The 17,220-nt window shown below is 45.2% G+C and overlaps 1 protein-coding gene across 2 annotated transcripts in view; it reads left to right on the top strand.

Moving 5' to 3' along the window:
* DENND2A (DENN domain containing 2A) overlaps positions 1–17,220 on the top strand; it is a 58,705-nt gene that overhangs the window by 29,544 nt on the left and 11,941 nt on the right. For both annotated transcript variants that reach the window (XM_084206048.1, XM_084206049.1), the window contains exons 5-14: positions 936–1,057; positions 3,379–3,576; positions 5,486–5,579; positions 6,834–6,884; positions 9,744–9,931; positions 10,610–10,719; positions 10,931–11,000; positions 11,595–11,672; positions 12,164–12,304; positions 14,582–14,730. In XM_084206048.1, coding sequence (XP_084062174.1) covers positions 936–1,057; positions 3,379–3,576; positions 5,486–5,579; positions 6,834–6,884; positions 9,744–9,931; positions 10,610–10,719; positions 10,931–11,000; positions 11,595–11,672; positions 12,164–12,304; positions 14,582–14,730 — 1,201 coding nt within the window. The remainder of the gene's footprint in view (positions 1–935; positions 1,058–3,378; positions 3,577–5,485; positions 5,580–6,833; positions 6,885–9,743; positions 9,932–10,609; positions 10,720–10,930; positions 11,001–11,594; positions 11,673–12,163; positions 12,305–14,581; positions 14,731–17,220) is intronic.

Raw genomic sequence — 17,220 nt, 5'->3', positions numbered from 1 at the left:
ATCTGCTTGTGCAGGTGCTTGGGCTAAGCCTTTGTCAGGGCTTTATTAGCTGCTTGGGTTTAGATGTCACAACCTGCTTTGTCAGAGTTGTGCTCTTGTGAACACACTTAGGTTTACATTCCCTAGTACTGCTGAAGAGTGGGATATAAGAAGTTCATTACATATCATTTTGGGCGCTCAAAACTCAAATTAGTTGTGCGCCTCATCTCCAGAATTACTGGGAAGAAAAGAACCTACATCTACTTCAGAGGTGTGGGCTGTGTGCCACATGCCCTCCCCTCCAATCTTTCTCCAGGGGAGGAGCATCCTGACTTTGAGTGGCTTAATCCTTCTTTCTAAAGCACAGCATGTGAGACTGAGGTCTCTGTGATTGGTAGACATGTTTGCAATCCTGGATTGTGTGATAGATATCCATGTTCAGAGTGTGGATTAAATCTTCCTGCAGTCAGCCCAAGGGCAGGGCATCACTTCAACCCCAAGTAAGTGGTGACCAGATGTCATCCCCCTAAATGTGGGGCTGAAACAGAGAGAGGACCTTCATGCCGGGCTTCAGCTCACAGTTTCATTGAGCAACCCCAGGCAGAGGACTGGAAAGAAGGAAATGTAGTTATGAACTAATGTTCATGAGAACATCACAGCTCTTCTGGATACAGGAAAATGAACTTGAGGCCCCCAGGGTCTTTTCCATCTGTAGTATCTGTGATATGTTTCTATGGCTGCATTTGTCTGTGTCAGGCTTTGGACACTGCCCAGCAAGCAGCTGGACTTCCAGGGCTATGGAGAGAATGAAGCAATTGCAGGAATGCTTGAGAACAGGTCTTTATGTCTGATGTGGGAGGTGGGAGAAGACCAGCGGATCTCTAAACGCATTTTTATGGCACACCTCAGAGATTTTCTGCACTTAGAATCCTTTGCTTTTGGCTTTTTTGCTGCAGATCCACCCTCAAAGGAAAACCCTTATGAAGACATCGAGACCAACAGCCGCTGTTTGGGGAAGAAATGTGTCCTGACCTTCCCAGCATCCCCCACCTCTTCTGTACCTGGGACTCCCACAAAGGTGCTTTGAATTCAAGGGCCACCTCTTCTGCTCCAGAAGGTTTTTGGGTGAAATCCAGGTCCTGTGTGGAAAAAGTGGGCACCTTCATCATGTTAGGGATTTTTCCTTTGTGTCTTTTGCCACAGAGTACAGTGTGATAAGAGGGGATTTACTGCCCCTCAGGGAGGTAACAAACCAGCATTCCCTTAGATAAATGGTTTGTTTGCTTTCACTTTTTTTTCACTCCAGGATTGCCTTCCCTGGTGCTGTGGGAAGACTTTCCTCCCCTCAAAGAGGGCATGGAAGTATTTGGGTAATCAAGGCCTGCAGTAGCCTTGTCTCAGTGTCTTGGGCAGTGCAGTCTGCCCATGCTGGTGCCCAGGTGCCTCTGCAGCACACCCCCCACCCCCCAGGAGCCTTTCCTGCTCTCTCCATGAGACACTTTGCTGGTAAGTAAGGTAGTGCCAGTCCCCTGGGTGGAGAGCTAGTGCTAAAAGGGTGTCCCCACCACAGCCCAGCTCACAGCTTGGTGCCTTTTTCCTCCTTGTCCATGGAACCAAAAGAAGAGATAAAGCTTTGATTGGCACCTCTTGCTCAGAGCTCAGTGTTTACCAAGGGTAGCCCTGCTCTCTCAGCCTCCCAAGCTGCTTTGGTCGATTCATGTTGCCTGTTTAGATAATCCAAGCTAGGACAGCAGGGACAGCATGACAGCCAAAGTCATCTTGGCAATAAATGGGTCCAGAGTGGATAGCAGGGATCTAAACACAGCTTTCCTGGCCAAAGGATTTTCTCATGCTTTCCAAGTAACAACTATTATTAGAGCTGTTATCCAACATTTTCAGAAGTTTTATGTGCAGCATTCCTTGACATGCTGCTCTTTTCCAACCAGCTTAATCAGCAGCTAAGGTGTCTTTGGATAATTCAGTGAAAATGATTCTATGGTTCTCAATCCATTCTCCTTGTTGCTAGTTAGGTCCAGAGCAGCAAGGGGCCATGTGTATGAGTGCTGGGATGAGGCTGATCTCCCCCAGAGATTTGCAGTCACCCGCACGCCCAGATTTCCCACGTGCTGTGGAAAGGGGGCTGCAGTGCTGCACAGGAATGCCTTTCACCAGAGATACTGTTCCCAGCAGGAGAGCTGAACAGGAGTCATTATGTTACTCTGCTGTGCTTTGGTGTCTAAAAGCTCTGATCTGGATCAGTCAGAACAGAAATGCTGCAGCTCTCTCGGCAGCTAACGGGTTTGCAGCTGCAGCATTCATCCTGTGGAGAGCCTGGCCAGGCTGCAGTGATGGGGAATGGGTCTGGACAGACTTTCAGGACTACTATAGATGTAGCAGCTCATATCCCTGGTGCAGAATGGGCTTCTTCAGTGCAGAGACTCCTTACAGCCTCATTTTTACACGACTTCTCTGTATGACCTGAGCATCTTCTGCCAAATCCAGAGACATCTGAGCTAACCTGAGTGGATTAATTGGTGTGACTAATAACTGCTGAGTGTGTCTGTGGTGGAGGCAGATGGTGGTGCTGCCTCAGCTACAGGCATGGTGCTGCTGTGAATTGCTCAGAACTAGGCTGGATGACTCTCCCCCACATTTCTTAGTGCCAGATACATCCTCTGGCAGTGCAGATGCTGTTCCCACAAAAGGTGCAATTTACCTTGTCAGAGCTATTGGGAAGTTCTGTAGGAGAAGATAAAAAGTGTTCTTATTGAGCATCTTTCTGGTGAGAAGTAGTTTGCCCCTCTTTATCTGGAGCTTAGCTTTCTACTTCTCTGATCTATTTTTGCTCAGAGACTTTAGGAACTTCACTCTGCTACTTAAACATCTTCTGCTGTACTCCCACCAAACTTGCTAATGAGTTAGGGAGGAAAGCAGTCTCCATAATTGTCTAACAGCATCTCTTGGACCCTTTGAACTATCTAATTCTGGCTCCTGTCAAAGGCAGCCATAGTGACGGTGCTTTTTGCCTGCTCTCACTGCTTCTCTGTCCCTCCTGGCTAGCTGCTCCTTATCCCAAATGCCTGTGGTTGGTTGGTTAGCCTTGTCCTGTTTACAATCTCAGCCTCTGGATTACCCAAATCCTGGGAGATTTTTTTTCACACTGGAGCAAGACCTTCTTGGCCAACCCCTGTTCTGGAATGAAAATGGGCTGGTTAAATTGCTGGCCAAGATGTAGCCTGGCAGCTGCATGGGTTTCTTGCATGTGCACAAATCCGTGGGCACTCTCAGGCTGTTTTGGCAACTGAGTGCTGTGGCTGCATTTACTGATATGAAGTGTGAGCAATGGAGTAAAGACCCATGAAGTTCTGTGGTCGCTCATTCCTTCTCCTCCATTTCCAGTTGCTTTCCAAGCCCACGTTTTTCCGGCAAAACTCGGAGCGGCGGAGTTTCAAACTGCCAGACATACGGAAACTGAGCCGGGATGGGGCTGGCTCACCATCCAGAGTCAGCCCTCCCTCAACCCCCAGCAGTCCAGATGACACCTTCTTCTCCTTGGGAGACTCTCAGAATGGCAAGAGGAGAAGGAAGATTCCCAAGGTAAATCTAGGGTTTTGTCTTTTTTGTTTGGCTTCTTCCAGGCAGGAATGTGAGTATGAGACCAGGTTTTCTTTAGTTTCCTGTGTGTGACATCCCTGATAGCTGCTGTCCTGGCTGCTGACTTGACTTGTGCTTAACCCCCTTTCTGCCTGAAGGAGAAGGCACACAAACATGTCTGCACCTTTCAAAGAAGTTATTTTTCCATCTGAGATTTCATAATAAAAAAAAAAAAGCATTGTAATTTTGGGATAGAAATTGAGGTATGTCCGAGAGGAAAGAGCAGTTAATATTTTGCAGATGATGTACCTCATCACACTTCCTTCTGTTCTTCCTGGATGAGACAGTCAGAAATTGTCTGTGTGTTGTGTGATTTCCTCCTGGAAATCTGTTGTTCTTTGCTTGTTCTGATTGATGCACTGGCTGTTTATTATTTAAGGTCTGACTGTAGGTGAGCAATGAACATAATGACAATCGGGTGACAAAAGGACTTGTCTGCAGTTATGAGCATTTTCTGCAGCAACATTTCCTACTTGTTACTTGGATACAGCATTACTCCATTTAAATTTTATTTTCTTTCAGATCTGGCAGGATGTGTATTCAATCCAAATGAGGCTTGGCAGCAGTCTATCTATTGAATGCTTCAAAAACACAATTATAAAAACACAGTTGCTTATCCTGGTCTTTGCAGGACAAGCAGAGGCTACCAGGGACAGTCTGTGGTGATTTTTTCCAAACCCACAGTTTGCTTTTGGGGAAAGAGGGATGTGTTTGTGTATCTTCTTTGTTTCCTGGTTGCCAGATCTGTGTTCATGTTTGCATATCTGATTTTTGAATGCCGTCTCTGTGTGCCTCAGACTGTCAGGAATGAGCCAAAGACTGCAAATGTTTAGGGTTTCTTTCCCAGTATGTCTTCACATCTGTGCATGGGCTTGAGCTCTGTCTCTGTGTTCACACTTACTTTTATGTCAGTTGAAGGGAGGATTCCAAGTGTTTATTTACCCCACAGTGCCACTGAGCAGTCTTGCAGGGCCAGGTCAGAACTGAGGTTTGCTTGTCAAGGGCAGCATCACCTGAGGCTTGAGCTGGGCATCTGGGTGAGGGCTGCACTTCCACATCAGAGCATCCTGCCTCCCACTTCAATATTTGTGTTCAGGGTTGACTGACCAAGTAGGTGGTGGACCTGTCTTGCCTTGACCTCACAAGACCTGTGGATGTAAATCTGGAATCTGAATTTATTCCAATTATTTATGGAATAAATCTGAATGCTGTGGCCATATCCCACTGCTCCTGCCTGGCACCTTGAGAAGGAGGCAGGTCTGCTCAGGCAGGAAGCCTGGCATGGCTGTGCTGCAATTCCCCTCCCCTTCAGGAGGACAGGGACACCAGAGGCACTGAATGAGCCACTAAGCCCAGCACTGCCCCACACTGAAATGTCCTCTCCCTTGGTCAGCTGGGAGCACAGGGATTACAGGATTTGCAAAGGAAACCACTGGTGTAAAATATTTCAGGATCACTGGCCTCCACCCTTCTCAGTTCCTTCAGTTGTCCTCCAGCCAGTTTTCTGCTTCCAAACCTGCAGACCAGGACAGGTTGCCAAGGTACCTCTGGTGCTCCCTGGAGCATGGATCATGGCATGGAGAGGTGGCTCTGTGTAGCTGCTACAGCTGCACAGTGTGGAAGTGCATTAGGGTATGGCCTTTCATCAGGGTTTGTTCCCCTGGGCTCTGCTGTACCCGAGTGAGCACGGGCAGTACAGCATAAATCCTGGGAATTGTGCATCCTGCACCATTCAAGGGAACAGTTTCACTATGGCCAAGGTTGGGATAAAGATCACTTTGCATGAAATTCTAACTCAATTTCTTGCCTGGGGAAGAAATTAACCTTGTTTGTTTGTGTGTTTGCTGAGCAGCTGGTGTTGAAAATCAATGCCATTTACGAGGCACGGAGGGGAAAGAAGCGTGTGAAGAGACTGTCACAGTCTACAGAGAGCAATTCAGGGAAAGGTAAAGGAGCTTCAAATCATCATTCCTCTAAGACTTTCTGAGGACCTGCCCCAGACTTTACACTGCCTTAGTGGTTAATGTGACACTTTCTAGCACTTCTTCCAGTCCAGACTAAGGTTGAGTTGGGGTTTCCATTCTTTTTTTTGTAAGATAAGGGCTGTTCCTCTGCCCTTTGGTTAAAATGGAAGTTTTCTGTTTTTCTTGCTTCATTTTCAGTCCATGGCTTTGCATGATAACCTTATAGGTCACCCCAAGCATGTTCCCTCTTTTTGATGTTTATTTCTGGAACATGCTGGAAGATATGGAGAGGAATGTTCTGTCCAAAAACTCTGATTTGTTGAGATCTAAATATTTTGTGGAAATGTGTCACTTCAGTGAACTGTCCAATGGAAGACAGGAGATTTTGGAACAGCCCTGCTTCTTTCACCATCCCAATAAACAAATAGCCTCAGTTGGGAATCAGGGTTTCTGCAACTGACTGTAAGACCATCTCCATCATAGCAGGATTGAGACTTTCAGCCTCCCACTGTCAATTAACAACTTGCCCAAAGCATTCAGACACTTCAGAGCAATTACTTTTAAGCATCTCATCTCAATAAAAATTGTGTCTTTCCAACACAGGATGTTTTTCCAAAACACTTTAATATCCAGCAGAAGGTGACCACCCCTATTTGTTTCCCACAATTATTTGTTACTGTTTATCCTATTTCATAAAGCATAGACAGCCACAGGGTGGATTAGTGTGTTTATATGAACTTTCAGGGGAAGCATCCCAGACTTTTTATACCCCTCCCTATAGCATCATTCAGAGAAATAGATCATTGGACTATACAGACCTTGAATCTGATTCAGTCTGACAATTTTTGTTTGTTTCTTTCTTTTCTTGGTTTTATCCCATGTCCAAGAAACTACTACATATTAATGAGTATTTTACTTTGGTGTTGTGCTTATACAGACTTGGATAAAATACTGTTCTGTCATTTTATTCTTTATGCAATTCTTCTGGCTGTGCAAAATTGATTTTGTTGTTGGTTTGGGTGTTTTATCCCTGAATTAATGGGAAGACACTAGGGCTGCTAAACTGAATATCTGTGGGTATGTGCACCCTTGAAAAGAACAAGGCCCTTGGGACCTAAACTGCTTCCCCCTGAAGTTGCCAGTCCCAGCTTTCTCATGCAAGTGATAAGAAATGCACAGCCATAAATAGACTTTCCTTAATTCATCTTCCCCTTTCTTTCTTGTTTTTTTTCCTAGTTACAGATGAAAACAGTGAATCAGACAGTGACACTGAAGAGAAGCTGAAAGGTAAGGCAAATGTGTGGAGAGAGCAAATGGCTCCTGATGAACTCTGCTCTGAGCTCCTAGGACAAGATCTCTCCTCTGTGTTCTACCTTTGGAGAAGGACCTTGTTTCTGCATGGAACACAGTGAGAAGATGGAGATCTCAATGCTGCAGGAGAAAATCCATGGGCAGATGGCAACAGGAGCCTAAAACAAACAACTCTTCCAGCTCCCATCAAAGCTCCTTGTTGACTGACTTTCTCAGGAGGAGTATTGGACACTGAGGAAATACAGTGAGATTTCTCTAAGTGCAGAGTCAGAAATGTGTCACCAGGCTGGCAGAAGCAGTGTTGCATGGCACTGGATGTCCAGACACCTCAGCACATGCTTACAGTGGGAGAAAACCACCAGCCAGACTGGCTAGCTAGGAAATCAGAGTTGCACTATGTGATTTATTGCTGGTTAAACTCTCCTGCACTGGCTGGGTTGGGATAAAGCACTACATTTCTTTCTTCACTCTTGTAGGATTATTTGGTGTATTGGTCTCCAAAATACTCCCCTGAAACCTTGTACTAGTAATTAGCCTCTGCACATTCTGGGGATGTTGCTGTCTTTTGGGAATTTGTGGGGCATATTTAAAATCCTGGCAGAGTTAGAATGAAAGGTGGAAACTCCCTCACATTGCAAAGTTTCCTGCCTCACATGCACATCAGATCTGGATAGCAGGTCAGTTCAGTTCCAAGCTGCAAAGACAGGCATGACCTGTGTCAGCCGCCATGCATTGTGAGTGGGAGTGCTCATTCTCACCCTCTTCCAGGTTTTTAGAAGTGAAAGCTCAGGCTGAGTTCCCTCTTGTGAGCACAGCTTCCCACTCAAGAACTACTGAATGCTCTTGCTTTCATCTGCATTGAAATCTTTTATCTGTATTGCTATGTTAGCAAGAGCAAGCTGAAAATTGCTGCCAGTGCCTACCCTTTGACAGGTTCTAAGCCTAGGCTGGAGACAGGAGAGAGGATTTGCACCAGGATGGTGCAGAAAATACATTCACAACCCTCCTGAAATGTTGTGAAAATACAGAGCATGTTCAGATTTAGCTGAGAAAGGCAGTGTAGATGTGGCCAGGAAGACCTGAACTCTTGCCTGCTGCTGGTTGCCATAGTGAATCATGTGCATCATCCTGTGTTTCTCTGTAACTGCAGCTCAGAGCTCCCTAGAGAGAGGATGATGGAGATCATATGAAGTCACCTCAAATCCAACAGCACTGGGCTCTGGACAATATCCAGATCCAGACCTGGGTCTGAGTGACTAGCAAGTCTGCATAAGTGTGAACAGGAGCTCTGGCACTTGCTGTTTGCTCTAACTACAACTGTATTTTGCTTTATGCCTTGTTGAACTGTTGACTTCCCTATTTTTAAATAGGAAAGTGAGATGATTTAGCAAGTCTCTTGTATTTGGGACTTTGTACATTTTGTGTAACACATCAACCACACCAGCCAGGTACCTCTGCATGCAAATCACTGTACATCATCTGAGACACAGTAAATCATAAGGTTGGATGGCAGAGCTGGAGGTGCTGACCCTCGGAAAGGAAAAATGTTGGAAGACAAACTCTGCCATGATGTCAGCAGTAAAATTCTGGTATCTTTAGAATATAAACAGTGCAGATCTTGAGCAAGCTTTTTAGAAGCACTCAGCATTGCTGTGACACTGCTCCTTTTGAAGGCCCTGGTGAAACAGAAAGCACTTCTGAAAGCTTTACAACCCTAGAGCAAATAACATAGTAGGTGACAAGAAAAAGGACTCTCAGCCATCTTTCCAGGCCTTAACTGCCCAGGGTTTGTTACACTTTCTCATTCGAGAGGCACCTCAAGGTTGCCTTAAATTTCATTGTCTGGAATAGTCTGTGAGTGGCACAACTTCACCAGACAGAAGATCAACAAGTGTATCCCATCTCTCAGGAAGTCCTGTCTCCCAAGCAGGTATCTTACGTATTAGAGTTCCTATAGTGTCTCTGTGGTGGTTGTTTCCATCAAAAAGTTGCATTGCCACCTACCTTTCCAAAAAGCAAAGCTGTGAGAACGTGCTGTAGTCTCTGCTTGTAGTTAATTCTTTTTTTCTTTTGTAGCAGGATAAGGGAGACATCATGGAGATTTAATTTGGGATGCAACTGTAAAACGAAGCTGGGGGGTTGTCTCAGGGAATCTCATCTGGTCTCTTCTCAGCAGGCAACTTTTCATTACTTTCCATGCTGGAATGTTTATTGTCCCATGGCTCATGTGTGTGTTGCAGTTGCAGCTTGCTTGTTTTCCCATTGTCTTGGTGAACTCGTAGAAGCATGGCACTGAGAGATTAGTTTTAGGCACAGGAAGAACTGGCATGAGCCAGCATTTTTCACTGGCACCTCTTTTCTCATGTTTTCTGTTGTTGGCCTACAGCCCAGCCTGTGTGCTGGAGCTGGGAGTCCCCAGCATTACTCAGACAGCACAGCCCTGGCCTGACCCAGGTGCTGGTCTTGTAAAACCGTGGGGATTGCTGCCCACAGCCTCCTCTGAACAAAGGTTGTCAATCACCTCACTGTGTGGCTTTGCAAAGTGCACAAATGAGTGCTAGGATGAGTGGCTGGACAATATCTGTTACATCATGTCCTACACGGATCTCAGCTTGGGCTGTAAAAGCTATCCATGAAATCCTTCTGCTGCCAAACTTCTTCAGGCTGATGGCACAAGATTATGGCCCATCTCTGTCAATATTTATAGTGCAGCTTCCAAATGGTTCCCACCTCTTAGTCAGCCACTGAGAAAGCCACTGCAGTGAGGTGATTTCAGGTTTATCCCTCAGTCTGTGCAGAGCCAGACCAAGGCAGGCTCTCTGTGTGTTTCTGCAGCTCACAGCCAGCGCCTGGTGCACGTGAAGTCGCGGCTGAAGCAAACGCCGCGGTACCAGACCCTGGAGCGGGACCTGATCGAGTACCAGGAGAGGCAGCTCTTCGAGTACTTCGTCGTGGTGTCGCTGCACAAGAAGCAGGCTGGGGCTGCCTACATCCCTGAGGTCACCCAGCAGTTCCCACTGAAGGTCTGTCTCGGATTGTGTGGGGCGCTTGGATCGCTGAAGGAGCTGCAGCTTCTCTGTTGAGCACGTGTCGTGTCAGTGACCCTCGGCTGTGTCAGCATTGAGGGAGACTGAAGATAGTGGGAGGGCTTCAGTCACTGCCTGAGAATTGTCATGGTATTGCTCACTCCTGAAAGAGCAGCTGATTTAGATCTTTTGCTGCCCTTGGCTATGACTTTTATGGAGCTATTCCCCTTCTCCACCTTTCCTCGTTAAAGATAACTGATGGTTGGGAGAAATTGCATGTTCTGAAAGGGAAGGAACAGCTTTCAGTGATAACCCAGCTCAAAATGGGGAAGGAGGAATGGGAGAAACACAGAGCCAGTGTGACAGAGTATTTGTAAATGGGATGTGACCAGAGCTCCCCTTCAGTTCTCTTTCCCCTTGCTGGAAGGTGTGTCCCAATTAGAGGCACAATATAGCAGAGGCAGGTGCTGCAGACAGGCCTTGGTGGAATTGGGGGCACAAAGTTACCTTGAGATATCTAAAGATTAGGTGAGCCAGAATCACAGAAATTTTAATATCTTCCAGGCAGAAGCTTAGCCTCTGTCATCACCTCTTCATTTGTCACAGGAAAAATATTTGAAGTCATTCCATCCCCACATGACTAATTGGAAACATTCCTTCTCTCTATTCTGCTAGCTTGAGCGCTCGTTCAAATTCATGCGTGAGGCAGAAGATCAGTTGAAAGCTATTCCCCAGTTTTGCTTCCCTGATGCAAAGGACTGGGCCCCCATCCATCAATTTGCCAGGTAAGTACTGTATTTTGTATCCTGACTCATGAGAAACAGATTTCTATATCAAGTTAATTAAATGCAAGATCTGTTATGGTAGAAGACTGGGCAGAACTCTGAGAGGGGTGTATAGGAAATTCAGAAATACTGGGGGTTTATTGGATTTGTATTTCTGGGACTGGTAATGAGGCTGATGGGTATCTTGTCATTCTGGTTTCTCTTTCTGCAGTGAGACATTCTCATTTGTCCTGACGGGGGAAGATGGAAGCAGGCGATTTGGGTATTGTAGGAGGCTGCTGGTAATTATCCCTGAGTTTTTTTCCTTTTCCTAGTGGTGCAGCCTTCTGTGGGTTTGGTGTTACTGGCACCCATTCTGGAGATTAGAAGGCTGCTGCTCTTCTCTTTCAGTGTGAAATCAAAAGAGTGGCAACAGAGCAGCTTTGCTCTCTTCTGTTCAGTGCCAAAGTCCCTCTCCTAGTCCCATCCTCCACTCCAGACATAACTAAACTCTCTTGCATTTTCCTTGCACCAGCACTTTACTATGGCCATGGACTGTTGTTTCACCCCGAAGCTGAAGATAGGGTTTATCCTCTTTAGGTTTGGATACCTATTAAACAGTTGTCTAAACCTGTGCTGGTCCTGTAGGTTCAGAGTTGTCTCTGTAGATCAGTCTGCTCTGCATTTGTCATTTGATTTAGGTAAGCTGGGACCAGACTGTGGGTGTGCCCATTTCTCCTCCCTGTTTCTGGTGTACCAGGGTTTGAGTCGGGCTGCCATACTGGCTGTCTGGGCCAGCCAGTGAGATGCACAACTAAGAGACCAGTCACTCTATCTTTGCAGTAGTTACAACTCTCACATTTCCTTGGTTTTTGTGTTTGTATTTGTCTTGAAAGCCCAGTGGAAAAGGGAAGCGTCTCCCAGAAGTTTACTGCATTGTGAGTCGCCTTGGATGCTTCAATCTCTTCTCTAAGGTGAGGGGGCAGAAAGAGAGGGAATTTGTGCTGTAGGTGAAGAGGGACCTGAGAGTGAAGCCAGCACCTGAATGAATGGGGATCAGGGAAGCTGATAGCTGAAGAAAGGATTTGAAAGATTTGGTGAGGCAACCACATGCTAATTCCAGAACCTAGCAAAAGCACAGTTAATAGGAAAATTAGATTGTCAGCTCTTGCCTACTTCCTTCAGCACAACTTCCAGAGTGCAAGAGAGGTTAAAAGGTGGAGTCCTGACTCTGAGTGTAGTGGGAAGTTTGCAAATTTTCAGCTTTCACTGGAGCTATGTTTCTTCAGATAAAAGAACTCCAGGGTCTTCAGTTGCACTTTTTGCCTTCTTTCTTTTGATACACAGCTCCATGTCAATACTGGACTAAGGAGAGGACATAGATATATACTGGTGCACTTCATTCCTGGTGTTATCTCTCTCCTCCTGATTTGCATGGCTTTGTGTCTTCATGCCTTTATTTCAGATCTTGGATGAGGTTGAGAAGAGACGGGGCATTTCCCCAGCCCTGGTGCAGCCTCTCATGAGGAGTGTCATGGAGGCACCTTTCCCAGCTCTGGGCAGGACCATTACAGTCAAGAACTTCTTGCCAGGCTCAGGAACAGAGGTAAAGACTCTTCCTAGAGAGGGAGACAGGCCAGCAAATGGTGCAGGACTAGCAACTGAAAGTTGGGACCATGGCATAGCACTGGGGATCTTCAAGAACAGATGATCCGTCAGCTGTGGGGGGAAGCTGGGGTGTAAAACAGGGGACCAGAGGGGTGGTATGGAGACTTCAGTGACTCAGAAGCAAAATGGAAATCCTATGGTAAGAATGAACGTAAGCACACAGCCTAATATAGCAAAAGGAACCAGGACACTGGCCTTGATGCCAGGAGGCACAGACAGCAGGTCCTGTGCTGCCCAGCATATGACCTTGGATCTGCTCAAGGACACCACATTTAACTTCCTAACGACAGATTTGAACAGTGTGCTCCAGCACCCTTAATACAGAATCTCTGTGTAGATCAAGTAAAAAAATCCTTGAAACCACACCAGCCTAATGTTGCAGCCTTTGAGAATGGCATTTTCACAGTGTGGCAGTGAGGATCTGTGTTGCATCTCACACAACGTGGTGTGAGGACAGCAGGAGGGTTTTAAGAGTACAGAGCTCTAGGGCATGGCATTGAAGGACTATGGGGGGATGGAGGGAGACAAATTGAAGGTAGTTTTGGCCCTACTTGCTGCAGGGCCTGGTATGCCTTGAATGTGAGAGGGAGGAAGGCAAGTGGGTTGATAAAGTCATGTCTGTGGGCTTTCAGCAGAGCACTACATGATGACATTCTCCTCAACCCAACTGGAAACAGTCCCAACTAAATGACATTACTGCAGAGAACATGCAAAGCTGGTTAAAAATGTGTGCTGGAGGAGCAAAGTTCCAGTGGTGTGCTGTGAGAATGTTGTGGCTGGTTTGTGTCTGGGATTCTGTTCATTAATTATCTGATTGATGGCATAAACTCCACATTTACACAGTACAGCCCTGGGATGGGGGCAGGCACTTTGGAGAGAGTAAGGGATTAAAAGTCCAAGTGCCCCACTCCCCTGAATTCAAGAAACATTTCAAGTGTTCAAGAAATGACTGGATGTGGCACTGTGGTCTAGTTGTCATGGTGGTGATCAGTTGTACTTAATGATCTTAGAGCTCTTTTCCATTCTAAATGATTCTGTAAATGGATCATCTGGTGGGAAAATCAATATGGACAAGAGCAAAATCCTGGGAGGAAGAAAGGAGTAGTCTAATGCGACATGAAAGTAACTGAGTGAGCAGTGGTACTTCAGAGAAGGATCTGGTGGCACAGTGAGCCATAAAGTGACCAAAAGTAACAGTGGGGTATTATTTAGACAAAATTCTTCATTGTGAAAGCAAGTGAAGGGATGAATAATAAAGGTAAGCAGATTTTCTGCTTTCCCGTCTTGATGGAATTTTCTTTGGAGTATCGTTTTCCAAAACATGCGCCCACTAGGAGAAAGCCCCAGAAGGGCAGTTCTGTTTACTAAGTGGTCTAGAAAATGCAGGATAAGCTTGAGAAAATTGTTTATTTAATATAGAAAACAAAAGACAAAGGAAGACACATGATAACCTTTCAATACACAAGAAGTTTCCTACAGAGAGGAATGTGAACAGTTGCTCTCAGTGTATACTAAGAGTAAGACAACAAGTAATTGAAGTAATTTGCCACTGACATGTTTCAGCTGCAGGCTTGGTGTTGGTGAGGGTAGTTCAGAACTAGAGTAATTTTCTTGTGGGATTTATGAAACGTGTGGTGTTGGAGGCTTTCAAAAACAATTTAGATAAGCATCTGTCTAAGATAAGGAGTATGAAGTGCTAAGGTGCTATGACAGGCATTATTTAAGTAGATATGAACAAAGAAAAATACCCACAGGCTGCTCTTGTCTGTAACTGATATAAAAAATTTATGGTCAGGAGGTTAGGCATCCAGATTCTTGCAGTAAAAAATAAATAAATTGTAACTGTAAAAGTCAGAGTGTAGATTTGAACGGCTCCATGACATTCTGCTGCCTGAATACCAGAAAGCCTGAAAACCACTCCTAGCTGGACACAAACTAGTTTTCCCCCTTATGAAGAGCTTGCTGTCCTCAGTCCAGTGGGAAGAACTAGTGGTTGATCTCATGCTGTGCCTATTGGAGTGGACTCTGGATAGTCTTCATCTGGAAGAAGGATTTATGGGAGGCCTTTGGAAGGACCGTGGTTGAGGACTTACTGCTGTGTGGTGCTCACCAGCAGTCAGTGAGGGCTGCTGCCTGTGAAAATACCTGCTGGGTCCTTGCTTGGCACGCTCTGGGTGGCACCAGGAACTCATCTATGCTCTTTTTGTCCCCCCAGGTCATCGAGCTGCGGCGCCCCCTCGACTCCAGGCTGGAGCACGTTGATTTCGAGTCCTTGTTCACCTCCCTGAGCGTGCGGCACCTGAGCAGAGTCTTTGCCTCCTTGCTGCTGGAAAGGAGGGTGATCTTTATTGCAGACAAACTCAGGTACACTCTTGCATTCCCCTAAAGAAAATGCTGGCAAGGAAGGGAGGCTGGGAAGGCTGCAGTGACAGATCTCTCTGCTTTGTTCTTTTTCTTCTCTGCCCTTTTCAACCTCGTAACGATGTGAATAGGGCTGTTCTTCCCAGGAATTGGGAACTCGGGCCATGAACCATAATTTCATTTTGCAGCTTGCAAAAAGTGCTGCTTCTCATCCCCAAGGAGAACCAAGTTCCACTTCCTCCAGATAATTTCAGATCCCTGGTGCTAAGGAAGCAAAACCTCTCCTTTTTCTCCATCATGCTGCACTGTTCTCTGCTGAGCTGTGCTTGAGTTTGCAGGGATCAAGCCTTGTGCAGAGATCACTGTACCTTGTGAGTTCCCTAATGTCACAAAATCTTCTTGATTTTTCTGCTTGTATTTTCATATTGGTTTCCAAAGACTTCTTTTTTCTTATGGAGATGAAAACAAATAATGTGGCGAAATGGGGAAATGAGGAGGGGAAATGAGACAGAGGAGTTCCCCCTTTCTATTTTGAAACTCCTCAATTTGCTCTTTTAAAAATGTATTTGTTTGCTCTCCTAAATGATGAAAATGGGTCTGGGTTTCTTTAAGATCTTGTGCAGCTGGTGGCTGGCAGCTCTCCAGCCCTTGAAGCACTTGAGGATTCAGGGAGGAAAGTTTGCCAAGGCTGGGGAAAGAAAAGCTGCCTGGATGAGTAATGACACTGAGGAGCACGCTCAGGTTTCAGGAGTGTACAATGCCCCTAAGCTGTCTGTTTTCACAACTTCCAGGCAGCAGCCTGCAGCTCTGGGACTGAGCACTGGGGCACAGAATGGAGAGGCCCCTTCTAGAGGAAAATGAAGGGGAAAAATTCATTCTGCATGGATCCGGGGCTCTCTGTGGGCAGAACTCAGGCAGGCTCATCAGAGGAATAGAAAGGCTGGGGAGAGGGAAGCTGTAGCACTGGCTGCTTGCAGATGTCTTGGTTCAGAAAGGAGAAATTTTGCCTCTTTGTAATTATTGATACGTTATGTGTGTAGAAACTTGGTATTCTGGATACTTAAACCACACATTTCATACAGAGCATTTAGATTTGTATTGAAAGCGAGAGAATTCATCCAAACACTACACCTTATGTAACATATATGATTTATGACATAATCTATGATCACAGGCTCTCAAATAGTTTTCTCTTCTGTAGGATAAATTTTACATTCTGAGAAAAATTTTTAAGGACACAGATTGACATTGCAGTCTCTACATGAGAGCTGGGTGGTATCAGGAAATGGCAGGGAATTTTTTGATGGGAGGTTGAGACATCACTTTAGAATGAGCATTTGTTTAACAAATCTTTTCCTATCACATCTTTACATGGCAGCACAACACTGTGTATTCTGAGCATGGGATGTGATATCTGTAATTGAAAGCACCTTGATGGGTTTTGGTGTTCATTTCCCACCCCTGTATCTTTTGTCAGGATACCTAGGGTCCTTAAGAATTAATCCAGCTGTACAGGCTGTAAAGAGAGTGGGAGAGAGCTATAGAATCATAGTTTCTAGAGTCTCTAAATATCTCAAACAGCTTTTTTTTTTTTTCCTGTGAAAAAGGAATTGTCATGTTTAAAAGATCCAGGGTCTGTTAGACCACAGGGCTCAGATTCAAATATTTACCATAGATTTGCCAGCTCTCTATGAGACTTTTAATATTTGATGTTTCTGAGAAGACCTTGCTCTGAGCAATTTCAGGAGAGTCCTTTTATTTTCCTCTTACAAAATATGGGTTCTGTGGCTTATTTTTGTGGAAATTATCCCAAAGGACTGTAAAGATGTGAAATGCAGAAAACAAAGAAAATATCCCTCAAAATTAAATAACTTCTGTATTTTAATCCAGTTCAGTGACTTGAATGGACTGGCATTGTGAGCCTTTCCTAAGGTGAACAGTCTCTTCTATTCATAGGTGGACCTTCCATGTTTTGAAAGCTGACGCTATTGTAGATACAGGATTTTCTGTCCAAATTATGTTTTTCCTGGGACAGGAATACATTGAACTCAATGAGTATTAAGTAGCATTCACTCTAGGAGTGAAAATGCCAATTTGAGAGGAAAGATAAGAAACGCTTTTTGGAAATAGCTGAAGAGAAGGAAAAAAACTATAAAAGCAGCTGTTGGAAACTGCTCAGAGGTTAGGAATGCTAGAAATAATCCAGCTGAGATGGATTAATGGGAAGAGTGCAGGTGACACAGTGAAAGATGCACAATAAATTACATTTATCATTAATCTTTGCAGTTCTTCATGTTGGTACTATCAATAACTATCTGTCTATGTTTGAAAAGGTGTGTCTGGGTGTGAGGGACAGAGAAATTATATGTACAATTTATTTACCTCCTTTAATTGCTATAAAATCAGTCTGTGGGAAAAGAAACCTGAAAGGTCTCCTGCCAAATACTGCATGAACTGTGAAATGTTTTCAAGCTGAGCCAAAAAATGCATCTA

The sequence above is a fragment of the Fringilla coelebs genome (genome assembly GCF_963513975.1).
Source record: "Fringilla coelebs genome assembly, chromosome: 5".
NCBI lineage: Eukaryota > Metazoa > Chordata > Aves > Passeriformes > Fringillidae > Fringilla > Fringilla coelebs.
Note: the sequence above shows the minus strand (reverse complement) of the source record. Positions and strands in the feature narration are given on the sequence as shown.